The 23,421-nt window shown below is 53.8% G+C and overlaps 1 protein-coding gene across 1 annotated transcript in view; it reads right to left on the bottom strand.

Moving 5' to 3' along the window:
* The window catches only part of CDH5 (cadherin 5), a 36,379-nt gene extending 15,417 nt beyond the window's left edge, over positions 1-20,962 (bottom strand). The window contains exons 1-4 of the mRNA XM_030863764.2: positions 20,835-20,962; positions 9,248-9,461; positions 2,120-2,408; positions 940-1,056 (exon numbers count right to left, since the gene is read on the bottom strand). Of these exons, the coding sequence (XP_030719624.1) occupies positions 940-1,056; positions 2,120-2,408; positions 9,248-9,442 (601 nt within the window). The 5' untranslated portion in view covers positions 9,443-9,461; positions 20,835-20,962. The remainder of the gene's footprint in view (positions 1-939; positions 1,057-2,119; positions 2,409-9,247; positions 9,462-20,834) is intronic.
* Between the last annotated feature and the right edge of the window lie 2,459 nt (positions 20,963-23,421).

Here is a 23,421-nt window from a genome sequence, read left to right as displayed (position 1 = left end):
AGGAGCCGTGTTACTTGGGGAGCTTTTAAAAAATAGTGATGCCTGGCCGCTACCCATAGGGCACCTGGCTTCAGAGCTCCCCAGGTGATTTCACTGTGCAGCCAGGACTGAGGGCCAGGGGTGAACCACCTTCCACCTCCATGCCCTGCACTGCTAGGCCAAACGCTTTGGTCCAGTATTGGTCCCAGCCACCTGGAGCACTGGGTTGAGCAAGAACCTGAGGCCACATCTAGGCTCAGAGTGGGAAGAGTGCTGTGCTGGGTTAGCGATGGCTGCCTTGGGGCCGCGTAGGTTGTGCTGTGTGTTTGCTGTCACTCTGAAAGATGGCTTGCCTCAGGCATGACCACCTGGACTGTGCTGTGTGTTTGTGTTGTGCTGTGTGTTTGCCGTCACTCTGAAAGATGGCTTGCCTCAGGCATGACCACCTGCTCCCAAGACTCAGTCCTTACAGTTTTTTGGGTCATGTGGAGTGGATAATGACGATGGGCCACGTGCTCATTAGACATTACCTAATTCAGACTTCACACCTACCGTACAAGGTGAATATAAGCTTCCCCAGTTTTGAGATTAGGGCCCTAGCTCTCACAGAAGTCAGTTGACTTGCCCAAGGTCTTTAGAAGCAGTGAGGAGCAGAAATGGGTTCTGAAACCAGATCCATTTGATTCCATAGCTGGAGCTGCTAACCGGCATTCTCTTCCACCTCTCGTGTCAGTGCTTGGGTCCTGACTCTGTCCCCTGGACTTGAGTTCACGTCTCGGGCACCTGTCTGCCTCCTTCTGCCCTCACCAGCCACCTTGTCTTGACGTAGGGTACCGACTGCCTCCAAAGGGTGGTGTAGGTCAGTGGTCAGTGACACCTGGCAGACTGGGCTTCCCTCGGTGCCTGCACCTCCACCCCCTCCAAGCCAGTGCCGCCCCCCGGGGGGTTAGTCACACAGACCGGAACCACGGATGCTGAAATGTTCTTCTCCCTTCAGGAGTTGGTACACGACAGAGGCGTGGTCTGCCACAGTGGGGTCATCTGCATCCATTGCTGTCAGCTGGATGACCGAGGTCCCTGCGGGGAGAGAACCCAGGGTTGCTGCTTTGCGATGGCCAGCCCCTCACCCCATTCCCGGATGAGGGCCGATGGGGCTCAGGCTGTTCCCTGAACCCCCCTCCCCCGGGTCCTGAGGGAGAAAAGGCTGCTTTGTTTTCTGAGGCGCCTGCCTGGGGGCAAAGTGCTGGCAGTGGTGGAGGCCCCGCTCCCTCAAACATGAAGGGCAAAGAGAACAGGTGGTTTTCATTTATGGGGGAAATGAGGGAAGAGGGGAGTGGCTGAGGTCATGGGGAGAAGCAGTAAGGGCTGCTTCTTCCTTCTGGAAGCATGAGAACAAGAGAATAGGAAGGGCCCCCAAAGGGCTGGGTTCACATCTCTTTCCCCTTGAGCTCCAGGCTCCCCATACTTGACAGGAAGGTCTGGTCCCCGAGACCTGGCGAGAGAGCCTGGACTAAGGGCTGGGGAAGGGAGCCCTTTTCTGGCACCCCCTGGAGGCTGGGGGTAGAATTGAGGAAGGAATAGTCTCCTCTGGAGGCCTGGGGTCCAGGCTGCTGACACACCTTGGGATGAGGTGTGTCCCTCTCCCGCCCCCCTCCACTCCTGTATGGACCCCAAAGGTGACTCCTTGTCTTGGTGGAAGAGTTGGCCTCCTTCATGTGCAAAGGCTACGCTCTTGGCATGCCAGCCCTGAGAGTCAGAGCAGTGGGTGGCGTTGGCTCCAAAGAGTAACAAGACGTGTGTGTGTGTGTGTGTGTGTGTGTGTGTGTGTGTGTGTGTGTGTGTGTGTGTGTGTGTGTGTGTGTGTGTGTGTGTGTGTGTGTGTGTGTGTGTGTGTGTGTGTGTGTGTGTGTGTGTGTGTGTGTGTGTGTGTGTGTGTGACGGTCAGGACTCCGTCTGGGGCCAGGTCAGAGCTTAGTCTTTAGGGACCAGAGCGAGTCATATAAAGTGGCAACATGGGCATCCCCATAGCGGCCCGGAACTCACTGAATCCTGCCCCAGGCAGTGAAGCTGCTGATGGGAGAGGGGCCTCCATGCCAGGGATGAGCGAGGGGAGAGGGAGACAGACAGACCGGGTGCGTACCTATCCCTGACATCTCGGGCACGGAGGCATTGAACACCCGGTGCGTGAACACAGGCCAGTTGTCATTGATATCGTGAACTTTGATGGTGAAGCTGGAAGGAGACTCCAGGTTCTTCTCAGTGTTCTTGTCCACCACGAGGGCGATGAGGTGGTACTCAGAGATCTTCTCCCTGTCCAGCCTCTCAAAGGCATACACGTCCCCTGTGCTCTCATCAACCTGGAAGACCTTGCCGGCAGACTCTCCTTTGAGCTGGTACTTGGTGTTCTTGCGGTTCACGCTTGATTTAATCTAGGAAAGGAGAGGCGCCGTGAACTGGAAATAGCAGTGGTGGCTGTGTGCATGTGAGTGTGTGCCCGTGTGAGTGTGCCGGGGCATAGCATTATTAAAAAAAATCAATTATATAAACTTACAATTAAATGAATCATATTAAAAACAGAGGTAGGGGCTTCCCTGGTGGCGCAGTGGTTGAGAGTCCGCCTGCCGATGCAGGGGACGCGGGTTCGTGCCCTGGTCTGGGAAGATCCCACATGCTGTGGAGCGGCTGGGCCCGTGAGCCATGGCTGCTGAGCCTGCGCGTCCGGAGCCTGTGCTCCGCAACGGGAGAGGCCACAACAAGTGAGAGGCCCGCGTACCGCAAAAACAAACAAAGGTAACGTACTATAAATCTACTGCTTCCTAATACTGTAATTTTACTATGTTCTCTTGAGTTTTTTAAAAAACTTTTTTATTTTTTACATCTTTATTGGAGTACAATTGCTTTACAGTGATGTGTTAGTTTCTGCTTTATATCGAACTGAATCAGCTATACATATACATATATCCCCATATCTCCTCCCTCTTGTGTCTCCCTCCCACCCTCCGTATCCCACCCCTGTTCTTGAGTTTTTATGTTGATCGTATTAAATGATGGAAATATTGGATAAGGCTGTGTTAACGCACATCTGTTCCCAACTCTGCCTTCAGTGGCATCGAGTTGGTAGCTTGCAACAGACATGGTGAAAGTGTTTATACCAAGGAAATTGGTAAATGCTACAAACAGGATCTTTTCCCCTCAAAAGCCAGTTGTCAACTATTTATCAGCACATCACTGGTCTCAGTCATTTAGTTTTGGAATGGTGCATAACATGTTCTCTTTTTGGAGATTTACAACATATAGTTCTGCAGGAAAGAACTCTACTGAGCTTTGTTTAACTCAGGATTTCCTATACTTGTTAGACCACTGAATCCTTTTCCTTTGTTACACATACTATTAGTGTCCTTAGGAATAAGACTTGGAAAATAATGTGTGTAAAGCAATTTGCACAGGCTCTCAATAAATGCTAGTTGTTATTCACACTAGATGCCTACATTAAAGGATATTAGAAGTTTAGAATTGCTGAACATTTCATTTATGGAATCTTGGAAACAGAGGCTATTAGGAACATAAGCTAATCATATTTCATACATGTCTAATGGTCCTCCCATAGGTGGTTAGGATGTTCAAATAATAGAGTTCAATAAAGTAAAAGAAAAAAATCAGATGCCTACAAGGTGCCAGCCTGGGAGCATAAAGATAGTCCAGACCCCATTCTTTCTCTCAGGGCCTGGTTTGAAGCAGCAGAGGCTGAGATTTTGAGGAAGGGCAGCATTTAAGGGTCAGTTGGAACAAGAGCCTTGAGTGAAGGTGTTGCATCAGAAAGGCTGGAGGAGAACCCGAGAGAGAGTGGGGTCTCAGGACAGAAGAGGGAGCATCAAGATGGGTGTGGTCAGGTCCCACGAGGTCTGGAAAGCATCCCTAGGCTTAGCAGCGGTGCAGTCATCGGAGCCCTTGGTGAGAGCAGCGTTAGGGGTGGTGGATTGAGAAGCCGGATGACAGGGCTTTATTATTATTATTATTATTATTATTTTGCAGTACGCGGGCCTCTCACTGTTGTGGCCTCTTCCGTTGCGGAGCACAGGCTCTGGACGCGCAGGCTCTGCGGCCATGGCTCACGGGCCCAGCCGCTCTGTGGCATGCGGGATCTTCCCGGACCGGGGCACGAACCCGCGTCCCCTGCATCGGCAGGCGGACTCTCAACCACTGCGCCACCAGGGAAGCTCCCGGGTGACAGGGCTTTAGAGAAGAGTCTGGGAGGTGAGGAAGTGGGGACAGGGAGTGAGGCTCCTCCCCCTTGGTGGGCGGGGCGGGAGAGAGGTGAGGCTGTAGCTGGAGGTAGTGAGGAAGCATCCTGGAGCAGGGCTGCGGGTGTGCAGGGGCAGATGGTTCGTGGGGAGGTCCCGAAGCCCAGTGGCCGGGACATACGATGAACAGATGGGCAGGAGGCAAGAAGTGATGCGCCAGCGCTGGAACCTGTGACTTGGGCGGGAGGACAGTGGGGGTCGAGAAGGAGGGACAGTCTGGGGCCCTGTATGAGTTACTCAGGGTTAGGGTAGGATGGTCATTCCAAACCTGGTTCTGGTGGGTGCATTAGGATTCATGTGGGCAGGGGTAGCAAGGGGGTGTGCGTCAGCTTTGATCTGTTACTGGAATTCTGTCTGAGATTGCATTTCACTCACACCTAAACATCTTTGATAATTTCTCAGTATCATCAAATAAATAGTGTTAAGAAGACTTCATTTGGATATGAATTTCTGTTTTCCTTCCCTCCAACTTTTCTCAAATAGACTTTATATTTTAGAACTGTTCCAGATTTATAGAAAAATTGAGGTGATAGTACAGAGAGTTCCCGTACATCCTGTGCCCAATTTCCCTGTTATGAACATCTTACATTAGTATGGTACATTTGTTGTAATTAATGCACCATTATTGATATATTATTATTAACTAAAGTTCATATTTTGTGCAGATTTCCATAGTTTTTACCTAATGTCCTTTTTCTGTTTGAGGATCCCACCCAGGATACCACATTACCTCTAGTTGTCATGTTCCTTTAAGTTACTCTTGGCTGGGACAGTTTCTCAGATTCTCCATGGTTCTTTTTTTTTTTTTTAATTGAAATATACTTTATTTACAATGTTGTGTTAGTTTCAAGTGTACAGCAAAGTGATTCAGTTATATATATATATGTGTATATATATACAAATATACATATATATTCTTTTTCAGATTCTTTTCCATTATAAATTATTGCAAGATACTGAGTATAGTTCTCTGTGATGTATGGTAGGTCCTTGTTGTTTGCCTAGTTTATATATAGTAGTGTGTAGATGTTAATCCCACTCCCCCCACTATCCTCTTTGGTAACCATAAGTTTGTTCTTTGTCCGTGAGGCTCTGCTTGTTTTCGACGACCCTGAGAGTTTTGAGGACTGCTGGTTGGGTGTTTTGTAGGATGCCCCCATTGGAATTTGTCCGATGTTTTCCTCACGATCAGACAGACTGAGGTTATAGGTTTGGGGGGGCCTTCCCTTTTTTAAATTATCCCTGTATTTGGATATAACATCTGAATGCCAGAAGCTATGCTGACCCCTGTCTGTGGATTCAGAAGGCCACTCCGCTCCCATTGTCCAGCAAACAGCTCTGTGAACAAAGGCTCCTGGCTCTGATCTTGGTAAACAGGGACTTCCTTCCCTCCGATGACGTCTTTGGAGCCAGGAGGAGATCCTTGGAGCCCTGTCCTTGCCTCTCCCAGACACCGTGCTTCTTCCCAGGGTGGGGACTGCACGGGACCCTCTGTCCCCACGCCAGGTGCCAAGTGCACGCTGTTGGCAGGGGACGGCAGGCCCGAGGCTCTTCGTGCTGCGCAGAGGCCTTCGGGCGAGCCGTCCGAGGCCCGCCGTGTCCGGGCTGGGCGGCACGCCGGCGGCCCTGCTTGCTCACTGTCCCTGACTCAGCCCGTGGGTATTCGTTGGGGGGCAGCCGTTCTCTCTGGAGGCTGATTCACGGCACGCTCACCCCCTTGGGAAGGAGCAGATGGGCCGATGGCATTTTCCTCTAGGGCACAGAGTTCACATCGGTGTTGGGAGTCAGGAACCCTGTGCTTTCCTAGGGCTCTATCCTGGTTTCACTGTGTGACCCTGGGCAAGCGCCTTCCCCTCTGAGTGGCCAGACTGAAGGATCTGAATTTCCCAGCCATTCTTGGTGGCCAGAGGAGGCCTGAGCACGGTGAGCAGTGGAGAGGGCCGTGGGCAGGGCTGTGAGTGTAGATTCCCCAGCTGGCTCCACCGCCAGCTGCCATGGCATTTCTGGTGCTGAGGCCAGACTTGACCCTTCCCCATCTAGGGGTCCTTTCTGGCCTGATTCTCTATAACCATAGGGCTCCCCCATCTCCAGCATGTGTGGGGTTCTTTGTCTGATACATGCTGCCCTTCTAGACCAGGGTGGGCAAACTGTTTCTGTAAAGGGCCAGATAGTAAAAATTTTCGACTTTGTGGATCATATGGTCTTTGAGACAATTACTCAAATCTGCCATTGTAGCATGAAAGCAACCACGACCATTTGTTAAGTGCACGGCGTGGCTCTGTTCCAATAAAACTTTATTTACGAAACCGCATGGCGGGGCAGTTCTACCAGCCCCTATTTATGTATTTATTTATTTAATTGAAGTATAGTTGATTTACAGTGTTGTGTTAGTTTCTTGTGTACAGCAAAGTGATGTGTATGTGTGTGTGTGTATACATCTTTTCCATTATAGGTTATTACAACCTACGGAATATAGATCCCTGTGCTATGCAGTAGGTCCTTGTTGATTATCTGTTTTATATATAGTAGTATGTATACGTTAATCCCAAACTCCTAATTTATCCCTCCCCTGCTTTCCCCTTTGATAATCGTAAGTTTGTTTTCTATGTCTGTGAGTCTGTTTCTGTTTTGTAAATAAGTTCATTTGTATCATGTTTTTAGATTTGACATATAAGAGGTATCATATGATATTTGTCTTTCTCTTTCTGACTTACTTCACTTAGTATGATAACCTCTGGGTCCATCCATGTTGCTCTAAATGGCAAGATTTCATTCTTTTTTATGGCTGAGTAATATTCCATTATTTATAGGTACCACACCTTCTTTACGCATTCATCTGTTGGTGGACACTTAGGTTGCTTCCACGTCTTGGCTATTGTAAATAGTGCTGCTGTGAACATTGGGGTTCGTGTATCTTTTTGAATTAGAATTTTCATATTTTCTGGATATATGCCCAGGAGTGGGATTGCTGGCTCATATTGTAACTCTACTTTTAGTTTTTTAAGGAACCTCCATACTGTTCTCCATAGTGGCTGCACAAATTTACATTCCCACCGACAGTGTAGGAGGGTTCCCTTTTTTCCACTCCCTCTCCAGCATTTATTATTTGTAGACTTTTTGATGACAGCCATTCTGACTGCTGTGAGGTGATACCTCATTGTGGTTTTGATCTGCATTTCTCTAATAGCGGTGTGGAGCATCTTTTCATGTGCTTGTTGGCCATCTGTATGGCTTCTTTGGAGAAATGTTTGTTTAGGTCTTCTGCCCATTTTTGATTGGGTGGGTTGTTTTCTTGATACTGAGCTATATGAGCTGTTCATATATTTTGGAAATTAAGCCCTTGTCAGTCACATCATCTGCAGATATTTTCTCCCAGTCTATAGGTTGTCTTTTTATTTGGTTTATGGTTTCCTTTGCTGTGCAAAAGCTTATAAGTTTGATTAGGTCCCGTTTGTTTATTTTTGCTTTTATTTCTTTTGCCTTGGGAGACTGACCTAAGAAAACATTGCTGTGATTAATGTCAGAGAATGTTTTGCCTATGTTCTCTTCTAGGAGTTTTATGGTATCATGTCTTATATTTAAGTCTTTAAACCATTTTGAGTTTGTTTTTGTGTATGGTGTGAGGGAGTGTTCTAACTTCACTGATTTACATGTGGCCAGCCCCTGTTTTAGACCACAAGCTCCATGAGGGTGTGGACCATGTCTGTCTTTGCCCCCTGACCATGTCCCAGAGCCCAGCCTTGTGCTTGGGACCATAATTCCTCTCACCGGTACACTGATCTTTCTTTAGCTGACCCTGCTTAGCTTCCAAGAAACTGACGTGGTGAGATTTTAAAGCACTGGAAAGGAATTTTTCTCCTCACTGAAAACTCTTGAAATACCTAATCCCCTAATCCATCTCCCTGTTGTGTGTGAAATTCCACCACTAGAGCCATTCCTTTCTTTTTTTTTTTTTTTTTTTGTGTTACGCGGGCCTCTCACTGTTGTGGCCTCTCCCGTTGCGGGGCACAGGCTCCGGACGCGCAGGCTCAGCGGCCATGGCTCACGGGCCCAGCCGCTCCGCGGCATGTGGGATCTTCCCGGACCGGGGCACGAACCTGTGTCCCCTGCCTGCATTGGCAGGCGGACTCTCAACCACTGCGCCACCAGGGAAGCCCCTAGAGCCATTCCTTTCAATTAGAGTGTACGATTTTGACCTCAGCAACCTTCTGACACAGGAAGATAGTTCATTAGTCCCTCAGATTAGCTCCAAGCTCTAGGAAGGCGACTGAGGATGGACACGTTTTAATTGGGATGAAATGAGGGTTTAGAGTCGTAGGCACCGCCCTGGAGGGCAGGCTTGGGTCAAATGCCTTGTTATGGGTGTCCTAGGATCTGGAGCTCATAACGCCCTAGATTCTAGGGCAAAACACCCTGAGAGACAGGGCTTCCTGAGGAGGTTCAAAGGCCTCGACTAGAGATGGCAAACCGTGGCCTGGATGATGAGCCGTGTCGCCAGCACAGCTCTGTAGAAGTCTGCTCAGGTCTTCCAGACCTCTCAGATGCGCACAGTTAATGGCAGCCTTGGCTGGTCCTGCCCTGAGCCCTGAGCCCCCACGCTAGGCTGCCCGCCTTAGCTTGTGCACGGGGTGGCCCTTCTGCCAGTGATACTCACTCCATAGGCCAAAGTCTGCGAGAAAGATGAACCATTGTGCTCACCATTACTTCCACCACCACCACCACCACCTCCACCTCCACGATCATCATCGTCATCACCACCACCACTGCTATTACCACCACCACCTTCTCCTTGGCTATCACCATAGTCACCACCACCATGACATCTGCCACCTCCACCATCTCTCCCACTATTACCATCACCCTCGCAACGATCATCCCCATCCCTGCAACCACCACAGCACCTGTCACTGTCTTTATCATCACCACCACCACGGCACGCCTCTCCCGCTCTGGGGCCTGAGCCTTACCTTGCCCACATAGTGGGGCAGTGAGCCGTTTTTCTCTTCATCGATGTGCATCTGGTTCCAGATCCAATCTCTCTTCTGGCGCCGGTGAATGGGCAGCGAGCTGGGGGGGTTGGGTTGGTCAGGTTTGACGGCCGCTGCAGCTAGCAGGCCCAGGCAGGTGCCCCCTGCAGCCAGCAGCATCACGAACACCTGCATCTTCCCGGGACGGACGGCTCTGAGGGACGAGGAGAGAGACCATCAGGGAATGTGGGGTGCGAGCATCTCCTGGGGAGCACTGAACTGTTTAACCCTTCATCCTTCACTCTCTGCTCAGACTAGCAGAACCACACCCTCTTCCCCCGTGGAGCTCCTAGTCTGGGAGGGGAAGCCAGACACAGAAACAATTCCTACTTAAGGGTCACATGTGCTATTGGGCAAGCAAGCATGGACGACAGGGGAGGCTAGAGGAGAGCTGTAGGGAAGGTTTCCTGGAGGAGAGAGCAATGCTGATGTGGATGGTAGCTCCCAAAGCCTTGTGCGGTGGACACCCAGCTTGGATTTTACAGACGGGGAAACTGAGGCACAGAGAAGTTAAGTTCATGGTGGAGTAAATGGTGAGGCTGAGAATACAGCCCAGGTGTCTGACCTCAGCAGCTGACATTTATCAATAAGTGTCATCAATAAGTATAATAAGTACCAAAAAATAAACATCAATAACTATTGAATGCCTGACACTCTTCCAAGCACTTTATCTGTGTTATCGCACTTAATCCTCCCAGTCAGCCAGAAGGTGGGTATAACTGTGGCCCTCACTTTATAGATGAGCAGAGGAAGAGAGAGATCACCCAGACGGGAAGCCTCAGAGTCAAACTCAAACCAAGTCGGCCTGGCCCCAAAGTTCATGCTTCTTCCTACTGCCCTCTCTTGACCTAGCAGCTGCTGCGTGGTGGGATTTAAAGACTCCTCTGAACAAACATGCCCCCCGGCTAGTCCGAGAGCCCCTGGGGCAGCGTTGCTTTGATGTTGTCTTCAGAAGGCTCTTAAGAAACCCAAATGTGGTGACCGAGAGGGCCAGGCCCTCACCAGACGCAGCGCTCACAGTTGGTGATGAGCTTAGGAGCTGTCACGAGAACAGGGGTGGGATGGGGTGCTGGGTAGAGAGGCTGGGCTCGCAGGACCAGCTTCGTAGTTTGTGGGGCGTAGTATAGAATGGAAACATGGGGTCCTTTTCTCAAAAGTTACTAAGAATTTCAGGACAGAGACGGAAGAACGTGAAACCCAGCACGGGGTCCTTTTAAGCACAAGACCCCATGTGATTGCCCCCATGAAAGCAGCCCTTGGGACATGGGATCAACCTGGATGGGGATCTGGGGTCACCCAGAGATCAGGGCCCGGCTTCATCCTGAATTCCAGAAGGAAGAGGGCTTGTCTCACTGCCCCAGGGTGGGTAGAGGCTGTGACCTCGGCTGTCACTATGCCCTCTCAGCCCTTGACCCCATCAGTCTACCCTTGCTGGTCCCTGTGTCACTGACCTGTGGCTCCTGGGATGGTTCAGAGGAAGAAGGCTGGTGGGTGGGAGTGGGAGTCAGAATCGGGGCTCCTGCCTGGAGAGAGGCAAGGGCCCACTGGGTGCTGGGTGGGAGGCCACCTCCCTGGCTGTCGCCCGCCCTGGCCGCAGGGAGAAGCTGGATTCTGCACAGCACAGGAGGTTTCTAAACTCTAGTAACATTTCCTCTGAGACACTGGCGCCAGGCTGTCCTCAGTGAGGGCCGGGGGTGTGTGTGCAGACTGGCCTCTGGGCCTGCTGAGCTTAGCATCCAGCATCCCTGTGGCCCCCAGCTGCTGGCCCAGGCAGAAGTGGGCTCGCAGGGTTTGGCTGGGACAGAGCATTAGCCGGGCCTGGAACGCAGGTGCCATGTGCCTGGGAAGGCTTCCGGTCCCAGTTCCCTCAGTCCTCAATGAGGTGGTCAGACTGGAGGAGACCTGGTGCCCTTTGAGGTGGGCTGTGAAAAGGGCAGCTGCTCTGGGCCGGAGGAAGGCAGTGAACAAAGGCTCAGGGAGCTGAGAGTTCTGCCAGGAAGCTGGTCCTGACTCAGGGGAGGTGGCAGCTGTGACCCCTGGCCAGCCTCGCTGGGCTCAGGCCCGCTGGGTCATTTCCTTCTTTGCCTCGAAAGGAACTGCATGTCTTGCTCCCTTCTTCCTCCCTCAAGTGAGAAGTGACTCAAAAAATGAAAAAGTAAAACAAATAGAAGTGAAACTGAGAAATGGGGAGAGAGAAGTTCTCAAGCCCCTGGGCAGGACAAGATAGGAGGCCGCACCCTGAGCGGATGCGTATTGAGCATCTGCTGCGTGCTAGGCTTTGGGGTGCAGCAGTGAGCGGGACAGACAGGACCTGTCCCCGGGGAGTGCACGCTGTCGTGGGAACCCCAGGAAAATAAGTACATGGGGAAAAGCATCAGGTGCTGATCAGAGGCTCTCAGGGAATTACACTGGGGGACACAGCAGAGGGCGAGGGGGCAGCTGGCTGAGACTTCAAGGCCAGGGGAGGCCTTTCAGAGAGATGATACTCATGCCAACATCGGAGTGTCAGCCCTAGAAATGCCAGGGGAAGGGAGGGTATTCCAGGCAGAAGGATCGGCAAGTGCAAAGTCCCTGAGGTAGAAAAATGGTTCGTTTGTTTGAAGAGCCAAAAGAAGGCCCTTGGGTCAGATGAGCAATGGGGGCTCCAGAAGAGGGGACCAGGTCGGGGTGGTAGGCTGAGTGACAGCCCCCCAAAGGTGTCCACGTCTTCACCCCTGGAACCTGTGAATATTACCTTCCCTGGCAAAGGACTTTCAGCAGATAGGATTAAGTTAAGGATCTTGAAACAGGGAGATTATCCTGGACTATGTGGATAGACCCAGTACAATCACAGCGTCCTTAAAAGATGAAGGCAGGAGGGTCAGAATCAGGAGAAAGGAGACGTGATGATGGAAACAGAGGTTGGGGTGCTGCGGGGCCCCAGGCCAAGGAACGGGGGCGGCCTCTGGAAGTCAAAAAAGGCACGGAAATAGATTCTCCCCTAGAGGCTCTAGAAGGAAACAGTCCTGATTCTCACCCACCGAAACCCATTTCAGACTTCAGACCTCCAGAACTATAATAAATAACTAAATTGGTGGTGTTTCACGCCAGCCACCTTTGGGGTGGTTTGTTACAGCAGCTGGAGGAAACTAATGCAGTTGGGTTGTACAGGGCAGCCTAGAGAGAGCTTTTTCCTAAGCACGAGGGAAGGTGACATGATCTGATTTGAAGAGATCCCTGGCTGAGGTGAGGAGACGGGCTGGGAGAGAGGGGAGACCAGCAGGGGAGGTCACTGTCATCCAGGCGAGAGTTGATGGTGGCCCAGACCAGGTGTAGAGGTGCGTGGCCATGGGAAGTGTTTTCGAGGTGGAGTTAACAGGACTTGCTGTGAATGGAATGTAGGGGGTGAGGGATGGAGAGGAATCTAGGATGGCTCTCGAGTCTTTGGCCTGAGCAGTTGGCGGGGGCAGGGCTTTGCTGAGGTTCGGAAGACGGGTAGTGGTACCAAAAGGTCTGTGTGGGCTGCGTCAGGTTGGAGTTGCTATGAAACGTCTCTGTGGCCATGGCCAGCAGCTGCCGGAGACTTGGCCTGGAGTGCGGGAGAAGGTGGGGCTGGGGCAGCTTACAGACGGTCCCTTCCCAGGGCTGGTGCTCAAACTGTGAGGCTGGAACATGAAGGAGGGCAGGTAGCGAGGGAGGAGAAGTGGCCCAGGACAGCCGCATAGGTCTTTCCTCTTTCTCTGTCTCACGAACTTGTCATCCAGGATTAAGCCCAAATGTCCTCCTCTGGGGAGCCATCCCTGGTCCTCACCTTGCACCTCATGCATCCCTGGGCATCTTCCACTGCAGCACTGCCTGGGGCTGGTCCCAGGGTTGACACCCAGGTCCCATTGCTGGGCTCAAATCACAGCTTCCTTCCCTTCCTGGAGAATGGCTTTCTCCCTGCCCTGTCTACATCTTCCCTTTTCCCCAAGGCCCAGCCACACCTGACACATGGCTCTCTCCTCTTTGGGTTCACACAGAGCAGGGTGATGGCTGTGATTGCAGGGTCTGTGGTTTAGAGAACGTCAGTTGTGCTGCTTTGCCGCTCTGTGACTGTGCGCGAGACTCTTCACCTCTCTGAGCCTCAGTCTCATCATCTGTACAATGGGAACACTAGTGTCTACCTCTCAGGGTTGTTTTCAGGCCTGAATTAAAAAAAACATTTGTAACATGGCCAAAAAAGTAGCTAAGAATAAAACCAAGCATGTATGAATCCTCGCCGACACTCTGTTTTGCTCTACTGAGTAGTTAGCTTACCATTCTTGTTCCTGAACACCCAACCATTTGGTTGGGGGATTTGCAGGTCCCCACCCTGCTGAGTCTACTCCCCCACCCCTCCCCTGACCTCTGCTCTGTATCAAAGGGACTGACCCTTGGCCTGCAGGCGCGGGGTTCTGGTGTTTGGCCAATGGGGGCTCTAGCAGGCATCTGAGGATGGGAGGAGAAAAGTTGGGGTACGTCCTCCCTGCTGCTGTCTGCTCTGGTTCATTTGTACTGCTGTGGCTGCACCTCTCCATCCCGGTAGCTTCTGTGGCTCCCATCCGTCCCTCACTGGGTTCGGGAAACACCCTTCCCTCCTCTTTGTCCCTTTGGTCCTGCGGTGGTCTGCTGCTGGTTTCTGCAGGACTCAGCATCCCGTTTGTTCCCTTGACTGAGCTCACAGCTCTGTAAGTGTTTCCTTCATAAAGTCTCTTCTTTGAAACGCCTCCTCAGTGGCACACTGAAACCTTATCTCACTTAAATCTTGCAAACTGCCAGGTAGTTGTCAGTGATCCCATTTTGCAGATGAGGCTCAGAGAGGTGGAGTGAGCCCTGCTGGGTCACACAGTGGCGAGTGGTTGAGCCAGGATTTGAACTTAGGCTGCCTTTCACCCCGAATAGTGCCTTTCCATCATGCCACTCTCTCTCTATTTCTGCGGTGACATTAACATGTAATAATAATAATAATGGTAGTAATAATAGTAATGATAAGCAGCTGTTCTCCATGTTTGGCTTGCATAGATGAAATCTCATTTAGTTTTCACACGTCCTCAGGATGTAGGAATTATCGTCCCCCTTTCACAGAGGAAGAAACTGAGGCTCAGACACAAACACCTCGTAAGTGGTAGATCTGGAACCCTCACCCAGATTTATCTTTTTCTAAATCCTGGGCTCCTTCTACACCCAATCTCAGAGGGTCCTGAGGGACTTTTCCATCTGAAAAGCCATGTTTATTTGTGTCTTTTGCCTTTTGTGTTAGAAATTTGTCCACGTAAATGGGGGCCAAGAGGAAGGGTTTTATCGAAAAATCGTTCCTCCTCCTCCTGCTGTTGGAGAGGAAGTCAGCCGGCAGGATTTGCTGGACCCACAGCTGGAAACAGAATTTCCCTTGGCCACACCTCTGGAGGTGTGGTCAGAGCACAGCTGGGGTCAGGTTTATTTTAGCCCTTTACTTTCCTATAAGCAGGAGTCACGTCTCTTGGTTGCTCTCACCACGTTTTTGGAGAGATCAGGCCGCTGCCGGGTGGGTTTGCGGTACCACAGATGTGTAGTGGGCCTGAGGATCTTGGAATTGATTTCTGTGCTCAGAAATGCCCAGCTGAGTAGCCCCGGGGCCTTTCCTGACAGCAGACATGAGGGAGAGGGGATTCGCCCGGCAGCTCAGACGTGCCTGCGGGGCACCCGGAGGCCAGGTGCTGGCCCGTGTCCCTGTTACCCAGGATCTGTGATGATGCTCGGTTCCTGGAGCTGTGTTAGAGGCTTTCGGGGCAGCTCCAAAGGGACGGATGGATGAGGGTGGGCCCTCTGTGCCCTCGGTCAGTCTGGGAAGGTCCAGGGGGCCCAAAATGAGAGGACAGAGTGTGGCCCAGGCCCCTGGTAATGGGCATGGAGCCCAGGAGAAGGGGCAGAGGAACCTCGGAGCATCTGGGGGATGGCTGGGCTCAGTCATGCCGGGATCAGAGGGCAAGGCCTTGGAGAACTCCTGGGTTTGGGTCTGTGTCTACAGTGGGTGGGACCACTGAGCTCAGAACTAGATGCCTGGGTTGGGCCTGAGGACTGGCTCTGAAAGCTGAGCCAAGTTGGCGGGGGCTGGAGAGGTTGTGTGCCTCTGCTCCTCTCCAGTTCCCTGTCTGGGTCTCAAGGGTGCGGTCCAGGGGTTGGGACTCCGTGCTTCCACTGCAGGGGGCGCCGGTTCAGTCCCTGGTTGGGGGAACTAGGATCTCGCATGCTGCGCAGTGCAGCCAAAATAAATAAAGACATTTAAAAATTAAAAAAAAAGGGGGGCTGTTGCTTGGTGAGCCTCGAAGAGGAGCCCCAGCCTGTGGGATGGTAACACCCACCAGGCCTGGTCACAGCTTCTGGCCTTTGCACTTGCCGTTCTCTCACCTCTGCCTGGACTTAGGTCACATGTCACCACTTCTCTGAAGCCCTCTCTAGAGCCTGGAGGTTATACAGTCATTCAACAAACATTTATTGAGCACCTACTATGTGCCAGGTAGTGAACTACAAGTGGGGAGCCTACACAGGCTGCACCCTTGTGTAGAGACATTAACCACTTGATAAAAAACAGTTTCAAATTGTGGTGCTTTGATGGAGGCGTAGAGGAAGATGTGAGAGGGCAGAGAGGGGAAGACCCTGATTTCTCGGAGGGTCTCAGCCCAGCAGTGAATCCTGCCTCTCTCTGATCTGCTGTGAGACAGCTGGCAAAACTCCCTTTGGTCTGTTTCTCAGGACCCCCTCTGTCACTGGTGTTTGGCCTTTTCAAAGGGGCTGTGAGGTCCGCTCAGCTCTGTGCTCTTTAAAAGAAGGAGCCAGGGGGACCCAGAGGGAGATGGAAGGTGGGCGGGTTGGGGCTCCTCCTTTTGTAGTTAAATAGACCCTCGGAAGCCTGGACCAGCTGGGAGCTGCTCAGCGGGCAGCGTGGCAAACGCCCCCGGCCGGCCGGGATGGTTCTGCCCCGACCCTGTTCAAGCCTTAGGTTTCAGGGGCTAAGTCTGAGCGTTTATTGAGCAGACTGGAGGGCCCTTGGGAGTGGGGTAGAGGAAGACTCCAGGTCAGGGATACACACATGACATCCTCAGGCCACACGGACACACAAACGTGCTGCCTACACAAGCACACACCCCTGTCCCCCGAAGAGTCTCCTCTCTGCGGGACTGGCCCCTCTCCCGCCCAGCACGCCCACCAGCAGCTAGGACAAGACCTGGCAGCAGAGCCCAGCCCCAGGCAAAGCCGTGGAGGGTGGACTGGACGCTCAGTCCCAGCCCAGCCTCCTGCAGACTCTGGGCTGCAGCCCAGAGGCCTTGAGTCAGGGATGAGGGGCCAGGAGGTGGGAGGAGAGGCCCAGAACCTGCAGGGGTGGGGGTGAGGGCGCTAGAGCCCCTGCCCCCTGTGTGGCCCTGGGCGGCTCTCCCACCGCCCTCCCACTCCACACCTCGAGCCTCAGTCTGGGGTCGAGGTTGGAGCCAGTGACCCCCAAACTCGTTCAGGAATCACCGGCATTGGGAGGATGAAGGGTGAGTCCCCAGGAGCTGTGGGGCCGGGCAGCTATGAGCTGGCCCCTTGGGGCTTTTTCCTGGTTTGGGGCTCAGTTCAGCCCTGTGACCTGCTCTTGGGGGTCCCAGACCCGATCCTCTCCCCTCGGGTTCTGCCAACAGCCTCCCTCCCTCGGCTCCTCTCAGAGCTGCCCACGCTGCTCCCCTGCTGACCGCTCCTCCCTGGCTCCCCACACCCTGCAGGGTGAAGCCTAGCTCCTGAGCCAGCATTCAAGACCCAGCACGGAGTGTCCCTGCCCACCCCTCTGGCTCTCCTCTCCCTCACCTCCCTGCCCCACCCAGCCTCGAGGAGAACTGGACGTTTATGGAATACCCAGGCTGTTCCCTCTGCCCGAATGCCCTTCCTTGCTGTGGCCCCTGGGTGAATGCTCTGCTCCTTTTCAAGCCCCAGTCCGTACCCCCCACAAGGTCTTCTGATTGGCTCCCGCTCCAGCGCAGCCTCTGCCTGCTGGCGTGAGTGCCTCTGACCAGGCATCCACTTCATCCCGGCAACCAGCGGCGTGAACTCAAGGCCCAGAGGACCTTGAGGTGTCGGTGTCCCTACTGCTGTCTGTCAGCCTGCCTCGGTCTCCAGCTCTGATCTTGCACTCCTTCCCTCCTTCCTCCGAGGATTTAAAACAAATCCGCACAGATCTGCCTACAACACCTTGGGTGGTCAGAGCACATACAGTGGTTGATAGAACTCAGAGAAGCTCCTCCTGTCACCATACAGCATCTCTAATGGCCCATCACTTTGTCAGGCACACCACCATTAGGATTTTGATCCTTTGAGGACAGTCAGATTATCCTTCTTATGGGTCCCTGATGAACATACACCCATGTGCACGGGGCTTCCGAAGGTAGGGCTGACAAAACAGAGATCGCGGGTTGCCATTCACATACTCACGGCAGACATCACTAATCAGTTACAGTGTTCGTTTCCCACCGAACTTGAACTCAGCCCCTGAATCCTCAATACAGTCTTTGAGCTAGATACAACCAATTCACCAGACCTAGTGTACGATTCGAAACAAATTTGTCCTGGGGTCTCTGGGTCATTCCCTTATCTCCTAATGGGGCAGCTCAAAGCTTGAAGGAGAGAAAACCCACCCTTGGGAGAGCCTTTTCCAGCCTCCTCTGGGCTTTCTGACTTGGCCTGGGGCTCTGAGGCAGTCATTGGCGGCCACAAGTCTCACACACTTGCCTGTTTGCTCATGAGCTGTGTGGCCTTAGGCCCATTCCTTGCCCTCTCTGAGCTCTAGCTTCCTCATCTCTGATGGAGGATCGAATGAGATCATGGGTACAAAGCCCAGCACACAGTAGGTGCTTAGTAAATGTGTGGGTGTCTCAACCCTCACCTACCCACTCAGCCGGGCCTGGCAGCTGTGGGCTTGACTGGCCGACTCACACCTGACCTCATTTCCTGGTTCTGCCCTGGGCCCACCTCCTGCTCCTGTCTGTTCTCCTCTAGAAGGAAATCTCATTCACTGCCTTCCTGGCCCAGCCCCATGGGCCCTCCTTCCCCCTCCTCCCAGTGTCTGCACCTGCCAGAATCTGATCGTTATGCTGTGGCAGACAATCTGGAGGTCCCTGAATGAGTTTAGAGACTATGTGGTCCATCCCTTGCCCTAGAGAAATTAGAAGACTGAAGCTCAGAGAGCAGACCCAAGACCTCCCAGCATCCTCTGGGGCTCCTGCTCTTCCTCCAGGGAGTCTTCTGTGATTTCTCCACCCAACATCAGCTTGGATCTGGGTTACGATGGGCTTGTCAGTATCTCTCCAGCCAGAAGCCAAGCTACTGAGGGCAGCAGTTGTCTCCTAGAACATTCCTCCCCCAGGATCATTGGGCTCCTGGCTCATCCTGGTGCCTGCTTCTGTGGCTTGAACTGTCAGGTTCAATCCTCCCCGGCTTCTCCCCTCTCCAGGCTTCCCTATGGAGTGTGACAGGGCAGTGGGGTCAGAAGGGGCTGGCCTCATTCATATCCTGCTTTCAGCTCATAGTAACTGTGTGACCTTGGACTGGCTGCTCAGCTTCTCTCAGACTCTGTGGTCGTGTCTGTCAAATGGGAATTCTTTTAGTAGCTTCAAGGATGCCGAGGGGGTGCAGAGAGGTGATGGAAGTAGTAAGGGATGGATCCCATGGGCAAGGGGCTCAAGATTTTTTTCCCTGAGCTAGTGGCCAGTGTGTCCACTGTGTATCCCCGAGGCAGCAGCAGAGCTGTGAGTCATCCAGCTATGGGAGAAAATAAGCATGGCCCCTCCAGCTTCCTGCTCCCATGTCCGGCCCTTGTTCAGCAGCACAATCGCTCAGGTCTAGACTGCAGGGTGGGCAGCTTAACCCCTGCAAGGCCAGTGGGCCCCTCGCCTACCCCCTCACCACTGGAAGCCAGAATTAGCAGGGCTGCCTGGGGGCGCAGAAGCTCCTGGGCCCCTCGATCACCTCCAGGCTGGCACCTACACATGGCTGGACTCAGGCCAGATGGGAGGGTCCCGCTGTTCCCCATCACCTGAAGATGAACAAAAATTCTCGGTCCTGCTACTTACTCATGGCCTTCTGCATCACTGGCCCTCCTGCCACTCCCTGCTCTGAAAACCTTCTGGCTGCACTGGCCTCTCCAGGTCCAATGAGCTGCCCAGGCTCCCTGCCTCCCCTGGAATGCCCTTCGTCTCCTGTCAGGATCCTGTCTGCCCACCACCCATGGCAGAAATGTCCATGGGGTGGGGGTGAGGAACAAGCACAGTGCTTGGCGTGGAGTAGTTGCCCAGAGCGCTCGCTGGAGGATGAGCTGATGCATCTCTCACCTACTGGGGACGGACCGACCTCAGGGGTCAAAACCTTTGTGACCCTCAAGCCATGGTCAGCTCTGGGTGGCAGGTAAATTCAGCTGTGATTTCTTAAAGCTCCCCTCCTACGACCCGTTCCCGGTACCAAGTGTGTATATCGCTTCCTTTAATTGCCTCATGAAAAGACCCTTTCTTCCAGTTTACAGATGAGGAGGCTGGCACATGAAAAGCTGCATGGTTCTGGAAAGAGCCTGGGCTTTGGGGTACGAGTTCTTGCTCCAAATCTCAGTTGCCTCAACTGGGAAATGGAGAAAGGCTGTATGTAATTCATCGGCTTGCTGGTAATATAAAGTACTGAGCTCCAGTGCTTCAGAGCCTTCTGTAGACATCATTTCCAGCTCTCAAGATGAACCGCAAAAAGAATCGCTATCTCCGTTGTTCAGAGAAGCAAACTGAGTTTGGGAGACGCTGAGTAATTTTCCCGAAGTCACGCTGGAAGCGAGTGGTAGAGCTGGGATTTGTATCCAGGACGGCTCTCACCCTAGACCGCCTGCCTCCAAGTCTCTGGGGGGAACTTCTCTAAAATTATGAGGGCTGCTGGGTCCCTTGGGCCCCAATCTACGGGTACCTCGGTTTGGGGGGAGAAAAACTACAGCTTCCGCAGCTCGTACCCGGCCCCTACGGTGTCTGGGGAAGGAGGGGAGGGGATTCCACAGGTAGGGCCTCAGGTGCCCAGAGTCAAGCCTCAGCTTGCCTGTACTGAAAATGGGGGCAGTGGCTGACAGGGAGGGGCGAGGCTCCAAGCTCCCCTTCCAGGGCTCCTCTCCCAATCCCAGCACAGAGCCTTCGAGGGGATGGGATGATGTCATCCGTGGTAAATCCTCTCTCGTGGGGCAAGGGGCACCACTCGGGTGCCAGTCCTCTGCCCCTGGCATGCTGGGCGACTCAGGCGGAATCCTGCCTTCTTAGCATCTGAGCCCAGCACCCACAGAAGCCAGTGGGCCCTTGAGTCTGGGAGTCTACCTGTGGGAGAGCCGAGCTTGCCCCTTCCCTGAGAACATCCCTTCGTGTCCGCGGCACCAGCCCTGGGCGCACCTTTCCCAGCTCTGTTGTGAGCCAGGAGACCCAGTCTACCCCAAGGAGTGGCGTTTCCCTGGGAGCCGATGATGACCATTCTACGCATGGGGAAGTCAGGGACCCTCACTCACCTTGCCTGTGGGCTGAGAGGTGTGTCCGTTCCGTCTGGCTGTCCGGCCGGGGCTGATCGTGCCGTGGAACTGTGCAGAGCTCGGCCAACAGCCTCTGGAGGGGAGCCCCACCCGGCGGTGAGGGAGGCCTGGCCGCCGCCCCTTCAGGTTTTCCAGCTGGCCCTGGCCCATGTGCACCCCCCCACCCCCACCAAGGATGGTTTCCTGTTATTGTTCGTTTGTGAGGGCCGGGCTGGCTGCAGAGAGGCAGGCCCCGTGGTGGGCGGCCTCCTCGGCCCAGCTGGGCTGTCCCCATGGAGGCCTAGCCCTGGACTTGGCTGGGACGCTTAACTCAGGCCCCAACCCCAGGCCTCAGCTCTGGGGCTTTGAGCCCAACACCTGCCGAGGGGCTTCGTTCATCTTCCTTGTGACCCCGAGGGCAGGTGCCGTCACCCCCACTTTATAGCTCATGACACTGAAACTCAGCAAGTTTAAGGTGCTTGTCTACTCAGCTGGGGCGTAGCACAGCCAGAAATCCAGCCTGGGTCGCCCCGGGCCCAGAGCCAGATTTTCCCAGGTGACTCCATGACGTGCTGGGGGAGGGGCAGACTTTGCAGTGGCTGGGGAGGCCTCAGGGGCCCCTGCGGTGGGGTGGGTAGGAGATGGGAACAGGCTGCAGCTCCTGGGTCTGTGAACTGGATTGACTTCCGGTGGGCGTAGGCCTGGGTTCCAGCTGTAAGGTGCCAGCCTGGGTGTTGGGGGTTAGGGGTGCGCCGTCTGGGTTTAGGAATGTCAGGCGGAGCCAGGTGCCTGATGGGCCAGTCATGCACTTCCACCCCAGCCTCAGTTTCCTCTTCTGTAAAATGGGGATAATATAACCTCAGCCTCACATGGCTGTTGAGATAGACAAGAGTCCAAGAGGGGTGTGGAAGATGGGGAAGCTGAAGGCAGGACCAGGGACCGTTAGAGCCAAGAAGCTGTGGGCAGAAGCCGCTCAGATTCTGTGAATCACGAGAGTTACAAGAGGAGGTTTTACAAACTGCAGATACCGGGGCCCCGCCCCAGTCCAGCTGATTGGGAATCTCCCACGGCAGGTAGTGGAAATCTTTGACTAGTTGCCCCTGTTTTTCCATGGATGGATGAATGGCTGGGAAGTCCCGAACTGGTTCTCTTATACAGCTGGGCAAACAGAGACCTGAGAGGGAGAGAGCCTTGCCCAGGGACACTAAGTCAGTGGACGCTGGTGTGGAGATGGGGAACGGAGTGGGAGGGTATTTTGGGGGGAGGGGAAGATAAAGATTTCCCTGTTCCAGGCATGTTGAGTTTGAGATGGCTTTTAGACACCCAAGTGGCCATGTCAGATTGGCAGCTGGAGATGGAGGTAGATAGTTGGATATAGGTGGATACGGTTGGGGACGGGGGTGGATTTAGTGGAGACAGTTGGAGACAGTGGGAGACACTCAGCCTGGAGGTGAGCTTGGAAGCCCTGAGCGTATGGCTGGCACCTGAGGCCTTGGCAGCGGACGAGCTTACAGGGAGGGAGGCCCCGGGCCTCTGAGATTTGTGGCTTCCTTAGGAGAGAGCCCAGGGAGGAAGGAGGGAAGCCAGGGGTGTTGGCTGGGTCGGCCTGGGAGAGGTGAGCACCGAGACTTGACCACTGGATCTGGAAGTCGGAGGTCATTGATGGCTGTGACCAGAGCACGTTAAAGGGAAAGGAGTAGACATGAGGGACTGAGGGGGGCGGCGGCTGGTGCAGGGGGATCAGGAAATAGAGGCGTGTGATCCCGGCTCCTTCCCTCAGACTTGCAGTGAATGGAGCAGAGAGATGGGCGGCTTTTAGGTTGTGTTTTAAAGCAGTGCCGGCATGTTTGTGTGCTGAGGGGACTCCAGCAGCAGGGAAGGCAGACGACGCTGGAGGGAGGATGGTCCTGAGGCGGGCCTCTGCGCGGGAAGCCGCACATCACTGGCTGTTCGTGGAATGAACAAACAAAAGCTCAGCACTTTTTTCTCCAACAGGATTAACTCTGCCTTCTCCTGCCAGAGGGTGGGGTGGCCACAGAGAAGCCAGGACCAGCTCAGGGCTCCGTCCCTCGTGCCTCAGCCTGACTTCTCACACCCGCCTGTGCCCACTGCCTGCCCTTGTGGTCTGTGTGCCTGTGAGGTTGGATCCAGGCCCGGGCATCGCTTCCTGCTGGGTCTCAGACTCAGTCCTGGTGGCAGACAGGGATGGGGTTTGTCCTGGCACCATCCCTTTGTGATCTCAGTCTGGGAGGAAGTTGACTCTGCCCTGAAACCCCCCTGTTCCTGTCATTAGTAAACAAGGGGCTGGTCATCCGGGCGTGTGCCCCGGGGGTGGGGATGGGGCCTCCACAGAGAGGTAGTCCAGGCCACGGAGGGAAGCTCGTGGCCCTGAGGGTCCCCTCAGGGTCTCCTGCCCGATTTCTGCCACTGCCCAGCCCCGATTCCAACCCCTCTGGAGGCAGAGGAGGTGACGGGAGGACACAAGGCCAGGAAGGTACCATCAGGGGCAAAGGAGGCAGCCCGAGGGCCGGCAGGAAACGGGATGGTCTGCGGGACCTGATTAGTAGCTGGAGGGGGAAGTGACAAT

This window comes from Globicephala melas, chromosome 19 (genome assembly GCF_963455315.2).
Source record: "Globicephala melas chromosome 19, mGloMel1.2, whole genome shotgun sequence".
In the NCBI taxonomy this organism is placed as follows: Eukaryota; Metazoa; Chordata; class Mammalia; order Artiodactyla; family Delphinidae; genus Globicephala; species Globicephala melas.
This window is presented reverse-complemented; position numbering and strand designations above follow the sequence as displayed.